We start from the raw sequence: 26,603 nt of genomic DNA, 5'->3' as shown, positions 1-26,603 counted from the left end.
GCATCACTCAGCACCACCACATTATCACTCAGCCCCACCACAGCACCACTCAGCACCACCACAGCATCACTCAGCACCACCACAGCATCACTCAGCACCACCACAGCATCACTCAGCACCACCACATTATCACTCAGCCCCACCACAGCACCACTCAGCATCATCACAGCACCACCACAGCACCACTCAGCACCACCTCAGCACCACCACAGCACCACCACAGCATCACTCAGCACCACCACAGCATCACTCAGCACCACCACAGCATCACTCAGCACCACCACAGCATCACTCAGCACTACCACAGCATCATTATGCGCCACCACAGCATCACTCAGTGCCTCCACAGCATCACTCAGTGCCTCCACAGCATCACTCAGTGCCTCCACAGCATCACTCAGGGCCTCCACAGCATCACTCAGGGCCTCCACAGCATCACTCAGGGCCTCCACAGCATCACTCAGGGCCTCCACAGCATCACTCACGGCCTCCACAGCATCACTCACGGCCTCCACAGCACCACTCACGGCCTCCACAGCACCACTCACGGCCTCCACAGCATCACTCAGGGCCACCACAGCATCACTCAGGGGCACCACAACATCACTATGCGCTACCACAGCATCACTGAACGCCACAGCATCACTCGTCGCTACCACAACATCACTCCGCACCATCACAGCATCAATATGTGCAACCATTCAACAACAACTGGTTCACATATGTTCTCTCAATGTTTCAAGATTTATTACAAATGTCACAAAAAGATGTTAATATTTCACTTCTGGTCTTGGATTTTCGTCACACTAAAATACACTGAACATCATCTTCACAAAAGTTATTTACAAAAGTTTAAGCTATTGCCATTATAAATTACAATCACTTTTATTTAAGTATTAATTATTTAAAAAAATTAAAAGCCATTGTTATTTGTAATATCAATACATCTAAGTCACGTAAATACAAAACATGTTGCATTTACAAATGCTATAGGTGTCACATTTGCGAAAGTTATAACTATTGGCATTGTAAATGACAAAGCTATTAATTTAGCTATTTTCAAAACCAACACATAAATAAAATAATTGTCATTTACAAGACCAATAGCTCAAACTTTCCTAATGCGAGACCTATTGCATTGCAAATGCTTGATTTCGTTTTTAACCATACATGGAGTGCCTATCAATAAAGAGATATCCCACAGGTTTACCCAAATACATATTTTTTAATCTGGATCCCGTTCTAACAAACAAATATAGTTGATCAAGCACTCCCTCACATGGTGAGGGTGAGTCTGCCCTAGTAGTGCCATTTTACCAGGGTATGGTGAGGAAGTCCATGATGAAGCATGCCACATTAAGTGGGCGAGGCATCTTCATCCAGAAATTCTGGATCTAGGATTCAAGCCTAGAGTTCTAAAATACAGACTGTACCTTTCATGTATCATGTTGTGTCCCATACACTGCAGGTTCAGATGTGTCATCTGGAGGATGTACAGTGCGCATTTTTACTCTCCATAGCCCGTTTTGATTGTATATGTCAAGATAAGATATGAAAGAGTGATGTGGCCGAAAACTTTAAGAAGTAAAATTATTTGTCAGTGGCATCAGGATACCGAGACGTTGTTAAAATGTAGTGTAAACTGGTACCCAGTTGTGGATGTTGACATTGAGAGAGCTGTAAGGGATTGTGGTAGCTGTGCTAGGTCAGATACATTGTTGAAGACATTAATCCTCAAGTAGTGACGTAGCAAGTCTTGGGAAAGTATTGGCTTTGACACCGTAGGAACAGTTGAGGAGTCTCACAAGTACATCAATATCTTGATGAATGTTTTTCTAGATGGCCTGGGTGAAGGTTGTTGACAAAGCTGATACATAAAATATTCCTATGTTTCTGATGAGGTATTTAAGGAGACGGGGTACCGTACTTTCTATTGAGTGACAATGGGTATTTCTGATAAAGCAAAAGTGTACATGAAAGATATTGATGTCATGTACAGAACGACCTCTCCATACCAATGGTATGGTGGAGCACTTTAAAAAGGTCTTGAATTGTGTTTTGAAACATTCCTCAAGAAAAAGCTACGATTGTGATTGACATGGTTTAAGGGTGATGTGGTCTTGCAAAACCACTGTTGTAGGATCACAAAGTCCAGTCCTTTTGAAATAATGAGAAGTGGGATACTCATGTCCATATGCAACCCTTGAGTGGCTATTGAGGTCTAGAGTTGTCAAGTGATCCTCTGATATTGTGAGGGTCAAAGTACATAAAACCCATGAGGGAAACGAGAAATATTATGACCAGAAAGATGGTGCTCTCACTCAGGAAGGAAGATTAAGGTTGAACGGTAAGTCTGAGTGAAAAAAACCTGGTACGGTGTCCAAAGATGAAAGTGTTTTTTTGAACCACGTAGGATGGTGCAAGTTATGAAGAATTCACAGCAGTGGAAAATGTTGCCACCGAGGCATGGTATCCTTGTGTGATCAGTCCAAGCCTGATGTTGCACTGCCGTTGTTCATGCATGATGTTTTACGTGAGGATGACAACATTGTGGATGGTAATAGGGAATATGTAAAAGGTGTGTCGGCCTCACGCGCGGGAGAAGTCGACGTGCTCGTGGAGACAAAGCTGAGATATCGATGAATGACTAAACATTCCCCTCAATGTCTACAGAATATGCTTCTAGTGACAAAGTTCATGGAGCCAGGCTTGACAACTTATTTGCCTCAGAGTCGGTCTGTTCTCAAGCTGCACTGGCTTCTGGCAATAATGTGCTCTCCTGTGAAGATGTCGAAAATCAGGGTGGTGAGTGTGTAATGGTAAGTGCTTAATCCATTCCAGTCAGGCTGCTAGGAGGGAATACTGTAAGTGAGTTGTCACCACAGTAAATATTTGACGATTACATTTGTGAATAAAGGTGTGTACGTTTAGCCCTTGTTGGCACTCTTGTCATTTTGCCTATTGCTATATTTTATTTCGTTTTCTCTTATATTGCTCATATTTCTACTCAGTTTTACATAAGTTATCTTTTTTGTAAGCATTGGTTGTATTAGAATTGTACACTCTATTTTGGTTGTTAAAAGGTATGTGTAGTTTTTCTGCTTTAACTGTACACCTTCTTAGCTGTATATCCCACAGTCCAGAACGTGTGAATGTCAGATAGGAAGGTGAACTTAGGGGCTTAATAGGATGGCGGTCAGACATTCGTCCGCCTGCCACCCTAGCAGTGCTGGGACCGCCGCCTGCGGTGTGGCGGTCCCGCACCACTAATTAGGATGCGACCGCCACCTTGGCAGTCGCATTCGCATCTTTAACATTGCGGCGGACGGTGCTGTAGGCAGCACCCGCCGCAGTGCCAAAGAGGTACGTTGTGCATTGCCATGCACAATGTGGCAGGCACAGTGCAGTGCCTGCCACCTTGGGCAGGGCAATATAGGGGGTACCACAGGTATCCCCCAAGTGCCGCCCCTATCCCCCCACAACCCTGGGGACCCGCAACAGGCCCTGTGGCCAAAGACTGTATGCCTTTCCATGGCGGCATCGCCGTCATGGAAAGGCTGCCTTTTATTGCCATCTTAATCTGGTGGACGGTGCCTACTAGGCACCGCCACCATTTTGGGCTCCCTGGGCCGGATGATTGCTGCCGGCGGACACTCTGTGCGTCCGCTGCGGACGCATACCTGTTCCCACCGCTATCTTAATCTGGCGGTGAGAAATATCTATTCGATTGCGGAAGGACCGCCACCGCAGGGCTGGCAGTTGCCACCGCCGGCCCAGCGGTGGCAGTCCTTCGGCCATCATAATCAGCCCCTTAGTTGGAAATTTCGTGGAATTTGGAATATAAAAACAAGATTTCATCTTATACCTCAACAAGCTTGCATTGCTTTCCTATGTCTGCCCTGGGCCAGTGCTTGGATCAGTGGAAAAGGTAAGCTGTTTGAATACCCTCCATCAACCAAATCACCCAAACTATGATCAATGAGTAACGTAAAAGGCATAGTACATCAAGCAGAAACAATTTGAGCTTGTGGTTTTATCATGCACACGGCTACTCTAAAGCTTCATCTTTTTTTCACTGTGTGGATACTTTGAATTATGGTTTAGCCTTATGGTCATTTACGTACTGTTTGACCTACACATATCATCAGCTATTGGAGATTTTTTGTTTACCTTTCCTTTGCAGTTCTTGTCTCTTTTTAGGCTGCAGGTACTTTACAGGGCTTATTGGCCCTTCCTCAATTTCTTAATCATCATGACTTCACTTGGAGGGTTATTATTGCAGTACATACTTGGCCATGTCATGGACGACCATGGTTGAAAAGCTTTTGGTAGGTACATGTAACTCTGTCACTTGTTTCTTGGCCACTGGTCACTATCTCTGGTATTACTAATTAGCTGTTATGATTTTTTGAACAGTGACTTATATCCTGAATACTGATGATATACATGACCGTGGGGGTTCTATTTGAAATCATATCGGGATGTCCCTACTCCTGGTACGTATCATGTCAAACTAAGCTTTGGTGTGGGGGACGACATGTATGAATGAGTTCTGACTCTGTATCAAAGCTACTTGAGCCGCTCGTAGTCGTGGACTGTGTTTTTTAAAAGACTGGTGTCCTGATTTCTTAAAGCCCTCTTTTCGTGCTGGGACCGTGTTGGACCGGGACTGCTGATTCACAAGCTGCCATTGCACCGGGGGACCTGGAGCTGCTGTTGCTTCCCTCGTAATTGAATTTGCATTTGGGCGTTCACGGGGGTGCGGGACTGCGAGGCCCAGAGGTCTCTGCGCTGTTGCAACCTTGCGCACCTGGTGCCTCTTCCCGCCCCCTCCTCCTCTTATTAGAGGCACGCCCGTAACGCTACCGCGGGACGCGCGCAGGACTAAGCGCGGGGCTAAGCCCGGGCAAAGGGCGGGCAGTCTGAGGCCGTCCGAGGTCGACCATGGTCGGGTCGGGCCACCTCCCTTTCAAGTGAAGTTTGGATCGAGCTGAGACTTTTAACTAATATTGTGCCTATCGTATTAATTGTTACGTGAACTTATTTTTATCTCTGTGTAGTTGCTCGGGCCCCTGTTTGGGCCTTTTTAATAGCTAGGTCTCTACGCTTGGGGAAAGAAAGAATTGTCCAGGTTACTACTAAGAATGGGGTGGTATCCGGTATTCTTGATCACTTTTTTAAGCGGGCAACAGGCATTTTAGAAAAGGAAATCGCATTTGCCGAGAAGAGATTATCAGTGGATCTTGTTACTGGCAAACGCTCGTCGCTGGGAAAAATTGGGTTAGCAGTTTCTCCCCCACAACTTAGCCACCCAGACCCTAGTTCAATAGACTGCTCAAGCCCGGGACTGGTGCCTGTGGATTTGGATGCTGAGGCTGACAGCCCGATCCCGGTCACCTCAATAACCAGCGTATCTACGTATAGCTCACTAAATAGCTCTGGCGACCTGCCCCTGCCACCGAGCCCCGCACAAAACACTTTAACCTTGGGAGGATTATTTAATTTCAAATCTAGTAAAAGAAAAAGAGGGGATGAAACCCAGATGGGGAGAAATGCAAAGATATCCAAGAATAATAGTACAGTGCTGCCCCTTCTGTTGTAATAAGCCCCCAACCCACATAGCGGGTCCTGTAGATCCTGTCGACCAACGTCTGACTTATAGTGCAGATGAAGTTCTCTTGGGTAAGATCGAATTTCTAGTCAAATCCTTGATGCTACCCTGTTGGAACGCACAAGGCTGATAAATACTAAATTGGACCAGTTGGAGAATCTAGCTAGAGACAACTCGGTTACGTTGGGTAATCTAGTTAAAGGCCCAGACAATATATTGGAGCCTCCAATAGGAAACCAGAAACCGGGGAATAGTGTTATAGCTAGGCGGGCCCCCTCATCCATAACCGACCCTTTGATAGCACAGGCAAAAAAAACTAGTATTGAGAAAGCTCCCAATGTGCTTGTCCCAAGGGCTTCTGCCAAGAGTAGGCCTCCGAAGGATGGTGTGGCGACTAGTCTCCGGCCTACTCCAAGTGTACCTGTTATTGGTGGACAGCCATTGGGGCTTGGCAAAATGGGTAAAGAGTCTTTTAAGCAGTGGCCATCCTGTGTTAATTTACCCCCGAGTCTGCACCCTACACAATCATCCTGACGGGAGTTACAGCTATCGGGGAGGATAAAATGGAATTTCATAGAGAGTTAAAAAACAAGGTTACCTTTTGGCTGAATAAGAACCGTCCCCTCCCTCCAATGTCTAACACGGAGATCTTAAATGTCAGAAGAACAGGCTGGGTGGGCCACTGTCCTAAGGATCTGGAGGGCGATTGCGTTATTATCAATTTTAGGGACCCATGGGTGGTAGATTTCATCCGTAGAGAACCTAGATTTGGTAGAGAGGGAGATGTTCAATCCCTAGGTCTCAACTATTTCTATCCTCAAAGAAGTAGTGTCCCTACGCATGTTCCAATTAAGCCTTGAAGGATAAGTCCCTTTAGAAGACCCACTTGCGAATGGACTACACACTTTCCACAATTTCAACCACTGTTCAATTGGTTTGAGCCCCTTTCTGGCCTAGAGGGAGTCGACTGACTTCTGGGTAGCTCTGGCCACTCAATAGTGTCCAAGAGATCCAGCATGAACCCCATGGAATTTTGCCTACCCGAGGTTGGGGTACCCAGAAATAGTGAAGATAGTAAACTGGTACAGTGTGGGCCTAAGCAAATGGTACTGGTGAAACATAAGGATGCAAATAGGGATGTAACATCATCCCTGGACCCCCCGCTTAGTGATCCACCAGTTAGAGTGTCCTCAGTTGTGGGGGAGAGGCTAACAAGTTCCACTATGGAGCCCCCGAAATTAAGCCTACCCCATCTTCAGGACCCTTATTTCAAAATTGCTTCATGGAATATTGCTGGTCTCAAAGGGAAATTAGATTTAGGAGAGTGGGCGGACTTTATAGAGGCCTATGACATTCTAATTTTTCGAGAAACATGGGCACCTGATCCAATTTTTCGATTGGGGTACCTCAACTTTTTCAAACCTGCGATTCGGGGACAAAAAGGTAGAGCCTCAGGAGGTTTAACAATTTAGGTGAGGCAGTCCCTTAGCTACAGGCCTATCGAAGTGGTAGAGCAAAACCTTGATATTCTTGGGATCAAGCTTGACAGGAAAGATCATCAGGAAATCTTTATTATTAATACATATGCACGTGGCTTGCCCGGTGGTCGGTCACCCACTATTCTTGGTAATTTAGACTCACTTTTCAACTCTATTGGGACGGAAAAACTCTTGATAGTGGCCGGGGACTTTGATTGTACCTTCGAACCTTTTCTGTGCGAGGGCGAAGACATTCATGCTGAAGAAGACGCTCTCTGGAATGACCCACATTTGGTATTAAACCCGATTAAGAGGGGGACAGAGGCTGCCCTTCAATGGCTGGGATTATGTTTTGAGTGGGGGCTGAGAGCCGTAAACGGCCGTTCCCTTTCTGATAAAATTGGCTGCCCAACCTTTGATAATGGCATGTGCACTAGCCGTATTGACTACATCCTATTAAAAATAGAGTTTTGGTCATTACTGGATGATATGTTTGTTTTAGCACGCCCAGAAAGTGACCATAACCCTTTGGTTTTAAGTTTAAAACTAGAAGTAAACCCCGGGTGTAGTAGTATTACCAGGTGTGTGACAGCTGATGCCTTCCTAAGCAATGATAGACGTAGGGTTCATTGGAATAAGGTTATTGAAGACCCAGTAGTCCTTGAAAGGATAACTAATGAAGTCTTATTGACCCGGGGTGAGTTAGAGGCACAGGCTAACCATTCAGGGCAGCCTGATTACTCGATAGTGCTTCATGAGCAGCTTTTTGTAAATCTGAAAGCTTTGCTCACAAAACCCCCTAAACCCGGGCTAGACTTAGTGCCACCACCGGGGAAAAAACGGTATAATAAATCATGTTGTTTGGCTTACAGCTCCCTGGTTAAAGCGATTAAATTAAGGGTGGTAATAAACATTAGACAGGCTAGGGATGCATACAAGAAAGCCCAAAGGGAGGCTAAAAAAGCTTGTGATGATAGACGTTAGCAGGACTTATATGAAGCAAGTAGGTCGACGAACCAGATCAAGTTTTGGCAGGTGGTGAAATGGGGTGGAAATCTTGATTCGCAAACTCCGGCGAATCATGCTCCTGCTGAGAAATGGGTGGAGTATTTCGCATCCCAGTTTAGGGCTCCAGAGTAAGCGGATGAATGGGGCATGGAAACTCCAGCACTAATGTCTCCATTGTTATGTCCACCACTAGTGTTTGTGAATAAAGATACAGAGCAGGCCTTGAGATTGGTTCAGGCTGGTAAAGCCCCAGGCATTGACTGTATCCCCGCCGCTTTATTTAAATTTGACCTTTTGACCTGGGTTCCATACATCACGACACTAGCTAATGCCATTGCAAACAGGGCTAGGATTCCGGACTTTTGGAAAGGGGCTGAAATCCTACCAATTTTTTAAAAGGGGGATCGCTCTGTCCCGGGGAATTACCGCCCTATAAGTTTAATAGACGCAATCCAGAAAGTTGTAGCCAGAATGCTATTGGCAAAAATTCAGGTTTGGGTCGAAAACTAGAACATTCTTTCGCCTATGCAAGCAGGATTCAGAACTAGTGTCAGCACAATAGATCAAGTGCTTAGATTCCTTTTGATTTATTGGAAGGTGGTGCACCTGGGCGGAGGAACTATTTACGCTGCATTTGTGGACCTCAAGTCCGCCTTCGATCTTGTCCACAGAGAAAAACTATGGGCTGCCTTAGGCAAAATGGGTATGCCACAAGAACTTTCGAATTTAGTAATATGCCTACATGAGGACACTTTTGCCAGGGTGAGATGGGGCAGACAGGACCAGGTAACTGAGAGTTTCCCAGTTAGCCGCGGAGTCAGGCAAGGATGCGTACTCGCTCCGACCTTATTCCTTCTTTTTATTAATCAGGTTGCCCAGTACTTTGCAGATTCTCCAACTGATGCACCCATATTAGGTGGTAAAAAGTTTCCTCTCCTTATCTTCGCAGACGACACCCTTATCCTTTCGAAAACTCAAAAGGGTCTCCAATCTGCGATAAATAAGATTGAGGTTTTCTGTAAACTAAATGATCTACAGGTAAACGTGTGTAAAACTAAATTTATGGTCCTAACTAAAAATAAGCCATTAAAGAGCCACGTTCGTATGAATGGCACTGATTTAGAGCAGGTGGAGGTAATGACATATCTTGGGGTAGTACTAGAGCACAGGACAAGATGGAAACCACAACTTGATGCCATCTGTCTAAAATTCGCTAGATTAACAGGGTGTCTTATTAAAGAGCAAAGAATGTCACAAACCAAAAGGATAGCGCCGGTGCTTAAAATATACTAGGCTAAAATAAGTTCTGCTATCCTGTATGGTGCGGACCTCTGGGGCTCCTCTGATCTCTCCCAACTGGCCAAAATCCAAAATAATTTTTTACGAAATTTGGTGGGCCTCCCGCAATCTACCCCGATGAAACCCTAATGCTCGATCTGGGCTATCGCTCAATCATAGACGTAGCTCGGTACAGGATGTTCGGATTGTGGAGGAGAATCTGGACAACTCCGGAACTGGCCATTTTGGCTAATGAAATCTTAGACTTGAGATCAATAGTGGGCTCTAGTAATCTCCCTTGGTTTAGAGCTGTTAAGTTCATGCTGATAAACATGGGTCTAAGTTTGTTATGGACGGCCCCCGAAAATAATGTGTTTCCTTAAAAAAAACAATATAAAGAACTTTATTTGGCCTCTATTAAAACTCAAATTGTTGCCCAGTCAGATTCCTCCACTGTGACTGGCAGGTTTCTGGCCCACAAACTTGACCCCCATCTAGAGGATTATTGGGACGCCATTACCAGGAGTAACGACAGAAAACTCTACCACCAATTTAGAGTCGGCACACTACCGGTTAGGACTTTTACTAGTACATGGCGTGGTCACTCTTCTGAGTATTGTCCGTGGTGTAGGGACAAACTAGAATCGATAGGTCATATCTTTTTTGCCTGCCCTGCATATCATGCGCCACGGAGAAAATGGCTAAAACCAATCTCCAACCAACCATACCCTCATCTGAGAAAATGTGGCCAAAGAATTTCAAAGTGGCCTGGTGAAACTCAAATTTCTCCTTGTTCAATGTCAGATTTGCGTCCAACAGGGCATGAAAAAGCGATCAAGAGCGATGTCATGCTCAAGAACATCCGACCCATAGACCAGGATGTCGTCGCTGTAGTTCAAGGTGTTAGGGATGTGTTGGATCACTTGCCGGATCGCCTCTTGGAAGATTTCTGCGGCGGACGAGACACCAAAGCTCAGCCTTTTATACCTAAAAAGTCCTAGGTGTGTTGCAAACGTGGTGATGTAGCGAGATTTGGAGTCTAATTCTAGCTGGTGATAGCCTTAATTTAAGTCCAGCTTCGAAAATACCTTTGCACCATTCAGCGCAGCGATCATGTCGCTCAGATGCGGTCCAGGGTGCCGCTCCCGTCCAATCGCAGTGTTAGGTAGACGCATGTCAACGCACAGTCTCACCTTGTTGGGAGTCCCTTTCTTGGGCACGATGACCACTGGCGACACCCATGGAGTCGGGCCATCCGTGCGCTCTATGATGTCCGCAGAAAAGGAGTTCTTGAAGTTCGTCCTCGACGGCACTTTGGAGATGAAATGGAACCCGTCGCGGGTACTGTGCAACGGGTCTGATCTGTTCATCAATGTGCAGATGGATTTGACGCCCTTTCAGCTTACCCAGACCCTGAAATAGCTTGGGAAACTTGCTGACACAGTTCTGGTTGTCGTTGACTTTGAATAAAATTTCCACCAGACGAAGACGCTCTGCGGTGGGGAGGCTAAGTAGGCAGTCGGCTTCAGGTCCCTTGATAACATGTATGACTGCAGGTATGGTGATGTTGTCGTGGGTGAGTGTTGTGTGGAATTTGCCCAGACAAGGGAGTGGTTTTTTGGACATCCACGTGAAAACACGGACTGGTGCAAAAGTCAATGGGGGCTTCGGGATCATTTTCTCGTGTTCCGTAACTGGAATGTAGTTCAGCGAAGCTCCGCTGTCCATTACAAATTTTGTGTCATGGTTTCCCACTTTAATGTCTAGGCGTGGATACCTTTTGAGTTGATCGGGATCAGCTATCATGTTTAAGTATTCCACGGTGTATGCAGAGTCCCTGGATGACGATGATCTCGAGTCCTGTGACGGAGATCTGCGTTCCCATCGTGACCTGCGCGATTCTCGGCTGGAATGCGACGAGTCTGGGGACAGCATGGGCTCTCCTTGAACAGCTCGAATGTGATATTTTCTTGTCTGAGCGAGACGATCTTGTTGTTTCACTTCGCCGTTCTTTGTGATAGTCTCCACACATTGTTCCGAAGTGGTTCGACCGCCCACATTTCCTGCATCGCTGACCCATTGCAGGACAGGTGTCTACATGGGGATAGTCATATCCATATCGGTAACATCGTTTAGTCCTTTCTGGCTTTCGGTCCCTTCGCCCTGGTTCTCTCCTCCTGTGTTCTGGGCGTCGTTGGCGAGATGGAGGTCTTGGCCTCCATTGTTTCTCTTGGGAGTACTTACGTCTGCTACTGGGTCGTTCTTGAACGCGGTGTGCTTGCTCATGGCTTACACTGTGGCCTGTTTCGATGGTGGCGGCGTGTTCTTCCGCTTGGTCATAGACACAAATCATTTCCTCTATTTCCTCCAAACCGTGGGGCTTTCTCAGCAGTCGCCTCCTGAGTGCTTCTGAGTGGCAACCGGTTATGATTTGCGATTTGATGGCAGCGTCAGGCGAGAAATTTTCAAATTCGCAGTGTCTCGACAGCCGTCGTAACCGGGTGATAAATGCACTCATCGCTTCCTCTTTTCCTTGACGCGCTTGATGAAATGTATGGCGTTTATAGTCCACATTCCTTTTGTGGAGGAACTTTTTGTTTAGCGACTCACGTACTTTGTCATAAGTTCCAGCATCCGCAGGCGGAAGGTCCTTAATAATCTTGCTTATCTCTCGGCCCGCTAGGTTGCGGAGGGCGATTAGCTTTTCTTTGTCTACCGTCACTTTGGATCCCTCAATATAATCTTCGAAGTCTTCTAGCCATTCTTGCCACTTAGGGCCCATGCTCCCTCCCGTGGTCACGGTAAGGGGTTCTGGAGCCCGCAGGTGCGATCCTCCTACGACGAGTGGCTTAGCTTCATTCCGCTGTGGTGAAGTGTCGGGAGTCACCATTGTGTCGCTGTTTCCCTCTCACTCTTTCCTTTGCCTTTGCTTGGTTCCTCGCTACACTGCTACCGTTTATTAATGTTCGTTCTTGTAGTTCACTCACGTTTGTTACTGTCAATGTTTGTTTGCTTCTTCTCGCCAATGCTTGTTTATTTGCTCTTGTCAATGCTTGTTTACTTCTTCTCGCCAATGCTTGTTTATTTGCTCTTGTCAATGCTTGTTTACTTCTTTTCGCCAATGCTTGTTTATTTGCTCTTGTCAGTGCTTGTTCAGCTCTTTCCGCCAATGCTTGTTGAAATTGCTGGATGCCTGACTTCAAAATGGCCGCTCTACAATGATCAAGGGGTCTGTCTTGAAAGGTGCCTGACTCCAAGACGGCCGCCGTCACTGCATGCACACGAGGCTTTCTCTCATGGCTCACTCGGTCCCAGTTCACTCTGGACTCACCGGCAGGCGATTTCAGGCGGCAGCACACGTCAGGATTCACTTCTCTCCGGCCACCGCTACCACCAGGTGAGGTTGGGGTGGGCTCCCGCCTTACTCTGCAGGTTCCCGCACTTCTTTGGCGACAGCATGCCAAGACTCACGCATCAGGCGTGAGGTTTTCCATCGTCGGTGAGCACTCGAGCCCCGACTTCAACGTGCTCATCGGCGCCTGCCAGCGCATCTTCAGGGACAGCGTCCACCACGCTGGGAGCGCTTCTTCTTCGCTCTGGGGTGCGAAGCAGGGTCGGAGTGGGCTCCCGACTTCTGCACCTGCAGCACTCACCCAAGGCACACGCTTCCGGTGTGAGTCGCGCTTCAGCGCGATCGGCTTCTTTTCCTCCGAGCGGTTCAGCGCTCGTGTCTGCGGCCCCTCTTGGCTCCCTCACGATCTCTGGAGGGGCAGGGTCACCTGCTGCTAGCCTCGTCTCCTCAGGCGGCAGCTTGACTTCACTCGGCAGCGTTCTTCCCGACGCTGCCTGGGACAGGGTGTTCTCGTGGGGTGCGGTGGGCAGTGGGCTTAGCATCCCACCTTCGTCGCCAGTTGTAGCATCGCGCCACTAATAAATACAGACACAGCTTACTGTTTAACTGGAGCTTTATTCCTTACATCCAGTGTCATCCCTGTCCCTACTCTAACCGCCCTCATCCTGTCCTGACTCCTCCTCTTCCCCTCAACCCAACTAGCTCCGCCCCCCCAACTACTAGACTGTCAACTCCATTACAAGTTTGTCTTTTTTAAATGCAGAAGACAGAGAATCGGTTATCTCTTATTCTCAGTGGGAATTGCTTTGTAAATCTTCAACTGATATATTATGTATTTTTATGTTTCATTTATGTCCTATGTGATCCACCTCGAGCATTGTTATGCGTCATGTTTAGTTGTACTTGTTTCTGTTCGTTCGCTCACAAAGTTGTGTGTTTAATGTGTGGTGCATATTTATTTTTTTGCAGCCCTGAAGAAGTCCATTTCATGGATGAAACATGTTGTCTGTCTTCACTGCATATATGTGAAAATTTACAAAAACAAAAGATAAAAGAAAATAAAGACATGATTCACAACCTTGTTCTTTGGTTATTGCTATGGTGCATCTCTACGCTTCATATTGTCATTTGTAACCATTCCTTGGTTTATACGCCTTGGCAACAGGTGCTTGTAGTGTGTGCACACATTTTTGTTCATATTTATGCTTAACAATACCATTTAGAAGAGTGGATCAAGTGCAATCTCTATGGCCCGCTGCCTTTGCTTCATTGGTATGACACTAAAAACGACTCTATGATATTGCCAGTAAAGTTCAGGGCATGACTAGAGGGACTGATATGGGCCCATTTCAATCTCTGTTTTAATTATTAGTGGGTTTGAGACCACTAAAGCACTGATTTTACCATGACTCAGCCCCTCGGACTCCACTCCCTTATTGCTCCTATATCTTAACTCCCAATTTATGGGCTCCCGAAGTAAAGGGTTTCAAGTTCCAGCACTGATACCTATAATTCAATGTCAGGACCGGAGGCACAGGTTATGACTTTCTTTACTGAAATCTCAATAGAATTTAAAACTGGACGTGAAAGCCAGAATTTTTTTGTATCCTTAATCTCTATTACTGTGAATATTACCTCTTGTGCTGTCTTGCCTTCTTGCCCTCCAGTCAGCCGTCCCACCAGTCAGGGTAGGTTTCTGTCGATGCTGCTGGCCGCACCTCACTCTCGAAAGCAGACCCCAGAGACGATGTACTTGACAACTCCAGGAGTCACACATGGGACCCCTGCGGGCGCTGATCTCCCTCCATGTTCTCCGGAGCCACCAGTCCGTCACCGCTGTGACAGGCACACCCTTGAGCCAATAACGGAAAGCCTTGCTTTACTTTCAGTCAATGGGAGGCAGATACGGAAGGCGAGGGCGTGTCCGACCCTCCTCCACCTCTGCGTCTGGGATGTCAGCGTGCACGGTAGCCACGCGACGGTTGCTGCCAACTCCAACGGTTGCTATGTTGCCGACTTCAGAGATCACGTGAAGCTGCACCGCGCTCTGTGATTGGTCGACGACAGAGAGGGTAGACCCCCCAGAGCGGAAGCCGGAAGGACGGAGGAGGAGGAGGAGGGAGTCCCAGTGGAGTGGTAGTGCTGGGTGGAGAAGGTGCTGTGATGGGGGACTCGGACCTGGACTACACCATCGTCTTCCCGGAGCCGTCCGCACATGCAGGTAGGTAGCTCAATGTATGACTCCTTCTGCAAGGAGTGATGACCTTTGACCCCTCCCCCAGGCGTGACCTCACTGCCTACCTCAGCCGGAGACCTCTTCTTGCTGGGACCTCAGTCTTGCTCTGTCACTCTGTCCTGCGTCCCCACACCCGGGCCCTGTCACACTACAGCCCCTGCAACCCTCGGCCGCTGTCACCCCTGATTTCAGCTCACACCTTCCACGCTAAGTTGTCAGTCTGCGTGTGGGATCGTTTGCATTGGCAGCGTGCTTGGCGTTTTACTAGACTTATTGTGACACTTTAGTGTGTCCCAATCTAAGCAAATATATATATATATATCTCGCTACTTCTGAAACGTACAGCGCAGCCGGTTATGGCGTGGACGGCATGTTTCCTAGGACATGTGCAGTGAAGGACCCATGCATGTCACCCCTTGTGGGCCGTAGAAAGTATGTAGACTCTGGCACATTTCTCCTAAGTGTTTATTAAACGCTGCTCTAACTTAGATACGTCTATAAGCTGTTGATTTTTAGAACATGGAGTCTACTGCTGAGATCGTTACTAGATTTCTCAGAGAAAATTACAATTTTAGGTAGCAGCAGGAATGGACGAGCTATTAGCAAACCCTAAAAGTATGCATCAGCCAATAAGGTTTCTTTCTTTCTTCCTATCTTCCTATATTGAGAGAAAGTTTAATCTGACAATCTCTCGATGGAGGCCTGCAATAAAGCAAGGTACGCTTATCGCACGAGTAAAGCCATTTCTGATGATCAGTACAAACAAAAGACATATATAATTAAAACACAGCAATGTTCGCAATTGGAAACGATCACAAATATTAAAAACTAAATAAATAGACACTCTGATTTCAACTGGGATTCTATATGAAGTGATATTTCTTTAATTTTTGCGGGGATTAGTAGCCCATTGACCATGTGCACCCATTTCGTAGGCAATAAAGTACTAGTTATTTATTAATTACGTTTCACTGCAGAGGCCAATGTGCAATCTGCTGGCATGGCTAATTGTGCCATTCATAGCTCAGTTCATTAAACATCATAGGGCCGGGTAATAATAACATTTCTTAATACAGCGCCAGGAAGCAGGAGAAATTTGACATGAAGCTTTTTAGGGAAAAATGGTGCTGCTGATACGCTCCAAAATGAAATTCGTTTATTTCTTTGTTATGCTCGGCTCTTTGTCATTTCTTTCCATTGATTGTTTAACGGGACTACACAGAGTTGGAGTATGCATGCTGAATGTTTTGTTTGTTCCATACAATAATGCAACCGTTAACTTGTCAGTGTGTGTACCAAACAAGGTGAAAATACTTTCAGTGGGTTCATCCATCAACTTCTTTCTTTGGTAATTTAAATTTTTTTTGCCATTACGATGGAATGCTGACTTTGTGATACACGTTATTTCCAGTATCACAGTTGTCTGCTTAATCACATTATGGTTTCCAATACAGGAAACCATACTTTGAGAAATTGTGCCAAAACACACATTTGCCTCACAATTATTTGTTTGATTTTCTGTCTTTTGCCCTCTTTCTGAGTAGATATCTGCCTATCCCCCAGATGCATCAAGCATCCATTTTGCGATTCCTTATTAGCGAAAAATAAGGATTCACTAATAAAGAATTGCAAAATGCCATGCATCAAGAACTCGCTTTAAAAATAGTGGCCCAGATGCATGAAGCTAAAATCTGCTCGCAAAGGGCAGATTCTCAGAATCTGCCCCTTTGAGACCGGTATTTTTGCATTTGGGATGCATCATCCCAAATGCAACAAGCATTTACAATGCAATGGTTTCGCCTTTGGAAAAGTTAGAGCTATTGGCATTGTAAATGACAAAATGTGTATTTATGTGTTGGTTTTGAAAACAGATAAATAAATGGCATTGTCATTTACATTGCCATTAGCCTCTGCAGTCACTCTGCAGTCCCTAGCACTCCATAGCATTCCCTAGTCACTCTGCACTCCCTAGTCACTCTGCACTCCCTAGCCCTCTGCACTCCCTAGCCCTCTGCACTCCCTAGTCACTCTGCACTCCCTAGCACTCCCTAGTCACTCTGCACTCCCTAGCACTCTGCAGTCACTCTGCAATCTCTAGCACTCCCTAGTCAATTTCAATTTCAAAAAGCTTTTATTCGATTTGTACATACAAATCATACAAGCAAAAGTACATAATTAAAATATTAAAAATCACCATATAAACTCTCCTAGAGAGGCGAAAAAAAGGCTAAAGTGCAGCAAGTGGTAAGTGATCATGTCTCTTTGGGTCGGCATATTATTATAAAATACAAAACATTCTTACATAGACAAACTGGGGATCAGTAGGAGTTACTCAATAGGCCTTTCCTGGGAGCTGTACATTAAAATTACTAAGTAATCATACAATACTGTGGACGTCTACAAATATATAAAAAATACCTTAATTACAGAAATTGATATAATTTAAAATTGAAGGCATATATATACAGACAGGAGTGTTAACGGTAATAGCATCATGAAACAATTCCTGGCAGCTGTATAACGTAAATACAGACAGGTAAGTAAAAACATTATTATAGTACAATACTTTTCCTGGCAGCTGTACATTTTAAAATAAAAGTAGCCAAAAAGAAACAAATCTCCTCGTTCTCTAATGAGGATAAAAATATCAATGCTGTTTGTGTAGTACGAATGTTATATTTGATAAAAATTGGCTTAAGGTATTTTAACCTAAGAAACTGAAAGAATTTACAAAAAAGTAAGAAATGGCAACTACTCTGCCGAGAGATGCTGTCGCACGGACAGGGTATGTCTGAACTGGTTTTTGTGTTTGGAAAAGCAACCAAGTGGTGAACAATACCCAATCTGACCCGTGTTAAAACATACTGATGGGAGGGACGAGTCACATATACAAGATAGGGTTGGAGTCCCGAAGTTAGATTTAAATCTTTATAGAATTTCACAGTGACAAGATTGCCAACAGTTTTATCTCGCTCAGCCTTACGGAAGTTTAGAAACGTTGTCTTGATTTCTTTTTTTGAAATAGAAACAACATTTTCAGGCTCACGGAACACATCAATGTTGAAAAGAAGGAGATACCAGCGGTGAATGTATCTTAACCACAATATACGTGCAGAGTGGTCCAAACCTATACAATCAAGGATAATATCCTGAGTGAATCGAGTCTCTGGCTTAGCCCAAATAGAACGCCACAGTAAGAGTGGCCGAACTGCTGCTAAGTCAGAAATGTACTCGATCCCGACTTCTTCATGAATCAGCTGGATGGAGGCAGAAAAGGGAACACATAACAACCTCCTTAAAAACTTATTTTCCTCCTTCAGCAGGGAAATACCCTCGCAGTGTCCCCATACCCCTGCCCCATACAGAGCAGAGGAGACACAACATACATTGTATATGTTCATCATATCTAAAATACTTCGTGAGCCAAGTTTAGAAGCAAAACGAAAAATACTACTAGTAGACCGTAGCATTTTTATTCTAACAGCATCAAATTCCGCATTCCAGGACCCACTGTTGTTGTATGTTATTCCCAGATAACAAAAGGACTTAACAGAAGTCAACTTTTCCTTATCTAGAAAAAAAGTATGCTTTACCTGCCTAGCTGCCTGACCACAGGACATTACATACGTCTTGGTTTTATTCACACGTAGCCGCCTAACTTGAATAAACTGCATAAAATTATCAATTAGGCGCTGGAGGCCCATCTGTGTTCGAGATAAAAGAACAGCGTCATCCGCATAAAGTAACAGCGGAACAGGTTTACCACCAATCAGGGGGGCATCTGCTGGGATGTCGGCCAAGGAGCGGTCGACACCGTTGATGAAAAGGGAAAATAAAAGCGGAGCCAAAACACATCCCTGGCGTATGCCCCGGGACACTTTAAAGAACGGGGTACATTCGCCAAGGGTGCCATAGCGGACTTTACATGAAAGTTTTTCGTAGAGTCTAGCTAAAAAATGAACTATTTCCCTTGGGGCCCCTGCATCAAGCAGAACCTCCCAGAGAATGTTATGGTTAACCAAATCAAAAGCGCTGCTCAAATCAGCAAAACATAAAAAGAGGTTGCCATTTTTAGCCACAGTATATTTATTGATTAAAAGGTCCAGATTTACGCATTGATCCAATGTGCCCAGGCCTTTCCGAAAGCCATATTGGACTCTGGTTAAGATGTTAAAATCAGTTGCCCAGTCTTCCAGCCTCTTCAGCAAAATCCTACTCATCACCTTTACAGAGGCGTCTAATAGTGAAATTGGACGATAATTGGAGGCCTCTGATTTATCACCTTTCTTATGTAAAGGGATAATAGTCGATTGGCCCCAAGTAGATGGAAATTCGCTTTCAGCCGCACAATTAAAAATCCTCACCAAGATGGGAGCCCATAAAGCCGTTTCATCTTTATATAAATCCAGCGGGACCCCGTCGGGGCCAGGGGCCTTGCCTCCTTTGCTTAAAGAAATTGCTTCATGGCATTCTTCTAGTGTTATACCCATCGAGAGGGGCAACCATGGGGTTATATCTGGTGATGGTAACTCAGAAGTTGACCCTTCTGGATTGAATATTTTGGAAAAGTGACTGACCCAATCGCTACATGCCACATAAGAGGTTAGTTCTGGGACATTTTCTTTATTGAGAAACTGGCTATTAATTGTTTCCCAATACAGTTTACTATTTTTAGTCTCAGCAGCCTCCTTCAACTTATCCCACGCCTCAGTCTGTAATACCCTTTTCCTTTTGTTAATTACTGTTTTATATCTAGCCCTAAAGTATTGTATCTCCGTCTTGACACGTGGTTTGGAGCCTAAAGCATTCTTTAAATCGCGGAGGGCGACTATACAGGTCTTATCAAACCACCCCTGCTTTGGACCTCTATTGGCTGACGGGGTCTTAGTGAAAATACCATCGATAATACTATTCATAGATACAAAGTAATCTATTAAGCAGCCAGAATCACAATCATCATCCAAACAGTAGCTAATTTGATTCTTGCATTGAGTAAGAACCTCCTTCTGCTTGACTTTAGAATTTAAACCAGTCCATTTGACCCTTAGGCCCTTTGGTCTAATAGGCACTATGTCGGTTGTACATTTTCCACCTGAAACTAATGAGGTACCATGCCCCAAAAGAGTAACACGAAGGCTGTTATGGTCACTGAGACTTTCTTCGTTAACATACAAATCAGTATAGTCTCCACTGCTAGACAGCAAAATGTGATCTATAAATGATCCTGCATCTCTGCCTGTAAATGTAGGGCATGTTATTGCCCGATTGTTAGTGTTGCAGTTTAACAGGGTCATATCTAGCGTGACTAGCATATTATTTAATGTGGAACCATAACTGCTGTGTTGGAAGTGGGGAGAATCCTCCCTCGCCCCCAGGCCTCCCCAATGACTACTCGTTGCTGCGCCGAAGCCACAGATGTTCCCGTTCGACAAATGGCAGGGCTGCAAGTTAAAATCACCGGCCCAAACCACCTCGGCCTTTCTTTTCGAGATACCGAGGGCCTTGATAATTTCCCTTTCTAGAGGCAGTAAAATGTCCCCTCTAGTAGCATCAAAAATGTTGTTGTAGAAATTTACAATGACTAAATCAATATTCTTCCTACACTCCACCCTTATAACTTGACTGTGTGTCCCCACGGTTGTACTGTATTTGACCGTACAGTCACACAGCTTGGTTGATAAAAGCAACAAAAGGCCCCCCTTAGCCCTGCCCGAGCTAGATTTGGTTGCTCGAAGACAGTAGGATACATACCCTTCGATATTAATGGGGTCCGGGCACCAAGTTTCCTGCAATAAAATTAGGTCAAATCCCTCCCCTAAAAAGCTGGTCCAGAAGGGTGTTCCTAATTTGCGGGTAAGGCCAGCAATATTCCAGGAAACAAGAGAGAGTCCTACTGGTTTACCAGAGTCATCAATAACAGACGACTCTGGCTGAATTGCTGATGGAAATAAAGCAGGACCATCTTCCCGAAAGATGGTAACTGGGCTCAAGCTAGGGCTAACAGTAGTTGTACCCCTTTTTCCTATATATAGGGGAGATGTTGGGGGAGGTGTTAGGGATGTCACTGTTAAAAATTCGGGAAGTGCGGCTAAAGGCGTGGCAGGAGAAAAAGAACACACCTTATCAAGATAGGGCGTAGAAATGTTTAAATCCAGAGCTTCAGGAGGGCTGAGTCAATCTACCTCATCTAGCACGGCATATCTATTTGGTAGGGCGAATTGTGAGAACAGGGGATCTTGGGAGTGGGGCAAGTCCTGCCTTGTTTGTTGCCACAGATGTTTATCTAATTGTGGTGGCTGAAAGAATTGCTGCCACTGATGAGCAGACTGAGGTGGGGGTGGTAGAAAATGAAAAGGATGTTGCCAGTGAGATTTAACTTGATGCATGGGATAGGGTGGAGCATTTGATAGCTGCTGCTGAAAATTAGCATAATGTGGAAGAAAAGGAGGCGGATAAGGTGGTTGTAGCCAAGGTTTGACAGCTTGTTGTGGAGGGTACCCAGGTCCACTGTTACTTTGAAAAGTAGAACAGGGAGGGTTCGACCTTGAAGACATTGGTAAAAAATAAGACAGAGGAAGTGGGTTAATTTGAGTCGCAGGACCACTATTGGGTGCATTACATATATAGCTTGCTGCCCCTACATCCCTAAAATTAACTGTGATTACGTCCCCTACTATTGTTTTCTTGCTTCTGCCCACCCAATCCCCTCTACGCACGGTAAGAATTTCACCGTTCATGCTATTAGGTAGGGGTTTATGTAGATGGAGCCATTGAGCACATTTATTTCTAAGCTCGGTGAACGTTTCTTTAACTCCCTCCTTCAATGGGGGGACTGCTGTCAACACAACAACGAAAGGGGAAACCTCTGGTGGTAAATTAATGGATCTAAAACGTGCCTGCTTTGACTTAGGCCTTTCAGGTTTGTTCGTAGAAAGAGATGCAGAGGATGGATTGGATTTCCCTGCAACATCTTTTACTTGAATGGTGGTGGTGGTATTATTATCAACAACTGGGTGTTGGTTAGTCAGAACAGGAGCCCTCTCCTTCGAAATGGGGATAGTTGTAGATTGGACGGAGTTGTTCCCTGTTTGCGACACAAGAGATATAACTGGGTTCCCAGGTACTGTGATAGCTTGAACATTGTTTGATACATCTATAGGGAGCGGGATACTTGATAAACATTTAGGGACTAATTCTGTAATCCCTTGTAACTGATCAGGCCCTTGTCCCTGCTTTTTGTGTGGCCATTTAGAGTGTATTAAAGATGTAAGCCTGTCCACTTTAGAAATTAGAGGCTTGATTTGTGCTGCTAAAGTGGCTTCAAGGTCTATCTTTAAATCTGTTACCATGTTTTGCACCCAGCAAGGAATACCTGATGTCATTTGTGGGGTAGGGGAAATCAAATTGTGATTCCTTACAGGTGCTTTTACTTTATTTTTACCCTTTGATGTAGCCTTTGGGAGATTAGGAGCCCTTCCCCAGGGAACTTTAGGTGCAGAAGCTGTTTCCGCATCGTTAAGCCCGCTCAGACTCGGCGCCGCTTTGTCAGGTGACTGACAGGTTTCTAGATCTGGTGTAACCTCCAGATCTTCAAAAGACGGGTCTGAGTCTGATAGGGCAACCGATAGATCAACAGTATTTGGTACAATCGGGGCACTATTAGTAGGCATGGTTGTAGGTAGGGAGCAATTATTCAAAGTCTGCAAGACAGGTGATTTTACATTTGCCAGGGGACCCAAAGATGAGCGCCTAGCATTTGCAAGGTCCATAGAGACTCTCTTTTCCAATAAAACAATACTTTGGTCAATAGTCTCATGTACACGTGAGATAAAAAGATCAATGGGTCCGGTCACCTGTGCTACCGCCGTAGCTTTTTTCGCGCAACTTCTGGTTCTGTTGCGTATGGTCGACATCTTAGACGTTATGGTTATCAAGGGCGAGGATGCAGGGGTTCAGGGCCAGGGCCGTCCTCTGCCGTCCTTGAACGGCCTTAAACGGCCCGCTCTTTGCCCGGTCTTCGCCCCGGTAGTCGCCCCGCGCGCATCCCGCGTGCGCGTCAGTGCCACAGCTTATCTAAGGAAAGATCAGGAGGAGGGGGCGGGAAGAGGACCAGCTGCGGCCGATCCGCGCCGCTAGGCAGGCTGGTCCTCGCAGTCCCGCCTCAGCCCTTGCTGGTCAGCTGTTCAATCCTGGAAGCGCGCTGGTGCACAATGCACGACGAAGAACAGGAAGCCAAGTCCGCACTGGACACAGTCTTTGCCTGCGAGCGGTTCCCGCGAAGCGGGAGCCGCGAGGCGCTGCGGTGTGGCAGAAGGAGAACGGAAAGCAGGAGCTGCACTTCAGTCAGGTAGGGACCCAAGGCGCACTCAATCCGATAAGATTTTAAGTGGAGGAGGGGCGGGAAGAGGACCAGCTGCGGCCGATCCGCGCCGCTAGGCAGGCTGGTCCTCGCAGTCCCGCCTCAGCCCTTGCTGGTCAGCTGTTCAATCCTGGAAGCGCGCTGGTGCACAATGCACGACGAAGAACAGGAAGCCAAGTCCGCACTGGACACAGTCTTTGCCTGCGAGCGGTTCCCGCGAAGCGGGAGCCGCGAGGCGCTGCGGTGTGGCAGAAGGAGAACGGAAAGCAGGAGCTGCACTTCAGTCAGGTAGGGACCCAAGGCGCACTCAATCCGATAAGATTTTAAGTGGAGGAGGGGCGGGAAGAGGACCAGCTGCGGCCGATCCGCGCCGCTAGGCAGGCTGGTCCTCGCAGTCCCGCCTCAGCCCTTGCTGGTCAGCTGTTCAATCCTGGAAGCGCGCTGGTGCACAATGCACGACGAAGAACAGGAAGCCAAGTCCGCACTGGACACAGTCTTTGCCTGCGAGCGGTTCCCGCGAAGCGGGAGCCGCGAGGCGCTGCGGTGTGGCAGAAGGAGAACGGAAAGCAGGAGCTGCACTTCAGTCAGGTAGGGACCCAAGGCGCACTCAATCCGATAAGATTTTAAGTGGAGGAGGGGCGGGAAGAGGACCAGCTGCGGCCGATCCGCGCCGCTAGGCAGGCTGGTCCTCGCAGTCCCGCCTCAGCCCTTGCTGGTCAGCTGTTCAATCCTGGAAGCGCGCTGGTGCACAATGCACGACGAAGAACAGGAAGCCAAGTCCGCACTGGACACAGTCTTTGCCTGCGAGCGGTTCCCGCGAAGCGGGAGCCGCGAGGCGCTGCGGTGTGGCAGAAGGAGAACGGAAAGCAGGAGCTGCACTTCAGTCAGGTAGGGACCCAAGGCGCACTCAATCCGATAAGATTTTAAGTGGAGGAGGGGCGGGAAGAGGACCAGCTGCGGCCGATCCGCGCCGCTAGGCAGGCTGGTCCTCGCAGTCCCGCCTCAGCCCTTGCTGGTCAGCTGTTCAATCCTGGAAGCGCGCTGGTGCACAATGCACGACGAAGAACAGGAAGCCAAGTCCGCACTGGACACAGTCTTTGCCTGCGAGCGGTTCCCGCGAAGCGGGAGCCGCGAGGCGCTGCGGTGTGGCAGAAGGAGAACGGAAAGCAGGAGCTGCACTTCAGTCAGGTAGGGACCCAAGGCGCACTCAATCCGATAAGATTTTAAGTGGAGGAGGGGCGGGAAGAGGACCAGCTGCGGCCGATCCGCGCCGCTAGGCAGGCTGGTCCTCGCAGTCCCGCCTCAGCCCTTGCTGGTCAGCTGTTCAATCCTGGAAGCGCGCTGGTGCACAATGCACGACGAAGAACAGGAAGCCAAGTCCGCACTGGACACAGTCTTTGCCTGCGAGCGGTTCCCGCGAAGCGGGAGCCGCGAGGCGCTGCGGTGTGGCAGAAGGAGAACGGAAAGCAGGAGCTGCACTTCAGTCAGGTAGGGACTCCCTAGTCACTCTGCACTCCCTACCACTCCCTAGCACTCCCTAGTCACTCTGCACTCCCTAGCACTCTGCAGTCACTCTGCACTCCCTAGCACTCTGCAGTCACTCTGCACTCCCTAGCACTCTGCAGTCACTCTGCACTCCCTACCACTCCCTGGCACTCCCTAGTCAATCTGCACTCCCTAGCACTCTGCAGTCCCTCTGCACTCCCTAGCACTCTGCAGTCACCCTGCACTCCCTAGCACTCTGCAGTCACTCTGCACTCCCTAGCACTCTGCAGTCACTCTGCACTCCCTAGCACTCTGCAGTCACTCTGCACTCCCTAGCACTCCCTAGCACTCTGCAGTCACTCTGCACTCCCTAGCACTCTGCAGTCACTCTGCACTCCCTAGCACTCTGCAGTCACCCTGCACTCCCTAGCACTCTGCAGTCACTCTGCACTCCCTAGCACTCTGCAGTCACTCTGCACTCCCTAGCACTCTGCAGTCACTCTGCACTCCCTAGCACTCTGCAGTCACTCTGCACTCCCTAGCACTCTGCAGTCACTCTGCACTCCCTAGCACTCTGCAGTCACTCTGCACTCCCTAGCACTCTGCAGTCACTCTGCACTCCCTAGCACTCTGCAGTCACTCTGCAGTCACCCTGCACTCCCTAGCACTCTGCAGTCACTCTGCAGTCACCCTGCACTCCCTAGCACTCTGCAGTCACTCTGCAGTCACTCTGCACTCCCTAGCACTCTGCAGTCACTCTGCACTCCCTAGCACTCTGCACTCCCTAGCACTCCCTAGCACTCTGCAGTCACTCTGCACTCCCTAGCACTCTGCAGTCACTCTGCACTCCCTAGCACTCTGCAGTCACTCTGCACTCCCTAGCACTCTGCAGTCACTCTGCACTCCCTAGCACTCTGCAGTCACTCTGCACTCCCTAGCACTGCCTAGTCACTCTGCACTCCCTAGCACTGCCTAGTCACTCTGCACTCCCTAGCACTCTGCAGTCACTCTGCACTCCCTAGCACTGCCTAGTCACTCTGCACTCCCTAGCACTCCCTAGTCACTCTGCACTCCCTAGCACTCTGCAGTCACTCTGCAGTCACCCTGCACTCCCTAGCACTCTGCAGTCACTCTGCAGTCACTCTGCACTCCCTAGCACTCTGCAGTCACTCTGCACTCCCTAGCACTCTGCACTCCCTAGCACTCCCTAGCACTCTGCAGTCACTCTGCACTCCCTAGCACTGCCTAGTCACTCTGCACTCCCTAGCACTCCCTAGTCACTCTGCACTCCCTAGCACTCTGCAGTCACTCTGCAGTCACCCTGCACTCCCTAGCACTCTGCAGTCACTCTGCAGTCACTCTGCACTCCCTAGCACTGCCTAGTCACTCTGCACTCCCTAGCACTCTGCAGTCACTCTGCACTCCCTAGCACTGCCTAGTCACTCTGCACTCCCTAGCACTCCCTAGTCACTCTGCACTCCCTAGCACTCTGCAGTCACTCTGCACTCCCTAGCACTGCCTAGTCACTCTGCACTCCCTAGCACTGCCTAGTCACTCTGCACTCCCTAGCACTCTGCAGTCACTCTGCACTCCCTAGCACTGCCTAGTCACTCTGCACTCCCTAGCACTCCCTAGTCACTCTGCACTCCCTAGCACTCTGCAGTCACTCTGCAGTCACCCTGCACTCCCTAGCACTCTGCAGTCACTCTGCAGTCACTCTGCACTCCCTAGCACTCTGCAGTCACTCTGCACTCCCTAGCACTCTGCAGTCACTCTGCACTCCCTAGCACTCTGCA

The 26,603-nt window shown here is 47.4% G+C and overlaps 2 protein-coding genes across 7 annotated transcripts in view; one reads left to right on the top strand and one right to left on the bottom strand.

The window, feature by feature from the left end:
- The window catches only part of ARMH1 (armadillo like helical domain containing 1), a 649,433-nt gene extending 634,755 nt beyond the window's left edge, over positions 1 to 14,678 (bottom strand). For all 5 annotated transcript variants that reach the window (XM_078671741.1, XM_078671739.1, XM_078671740.1 and 2 more), the window contains exon 1: positions 14,363 to 14,678. The gene's annotated coding sequence lies outside the window, so the exon portion shown is untranslated. The remainder of the gene's footprint in view (positions 1 to 14,362) is intronic.
- Positions 14,679 to 14,793: 115 nt separating this feature from the next.
- TMEM53 (transmembrane protein 53) overlaps positions 14,794 to 26,603 on the top strand; it is a 140,303-nt gene continuing 128,493 nt past the window's right edge. Inside the window, exon 1 of one of the 2 annotated variants that reach the window (XM_078671738.1) lies at positions 14,794 to 14,948. In XM_078671738.1, the coding sequence (XP_078527864.1) occupies positions 14,891 to 14,948 (58 nt within the window). In that variant the 5' untranslated portion in view covers positions 14,794 to 14,890. The remainder of the gene's footprint in view (positions 14,949 to 26,603) is intronic. The other variant, XM_078671737.1, reaches the window with a different exon arrangement.

This window comes from Lissotriton helveticus, chromosome 1_2 (genome assembly GCF_964261635.1).
Source record: "Lissotriton helveticus chromosome 1_2, aLisHel1.1, whole genome shotgun sequence".
In the NCBI taxonomy this organism is placed as follows: domain Eukaryota; kingdom Metazoa; phylum Chordata; class Amphibia; order Caudata; family Salamandridae; genus Lissotriton; species Lissotriton helveticus.
This window is presented reverse-complemented; position numbering and strand designations above follow the sequence as displayed.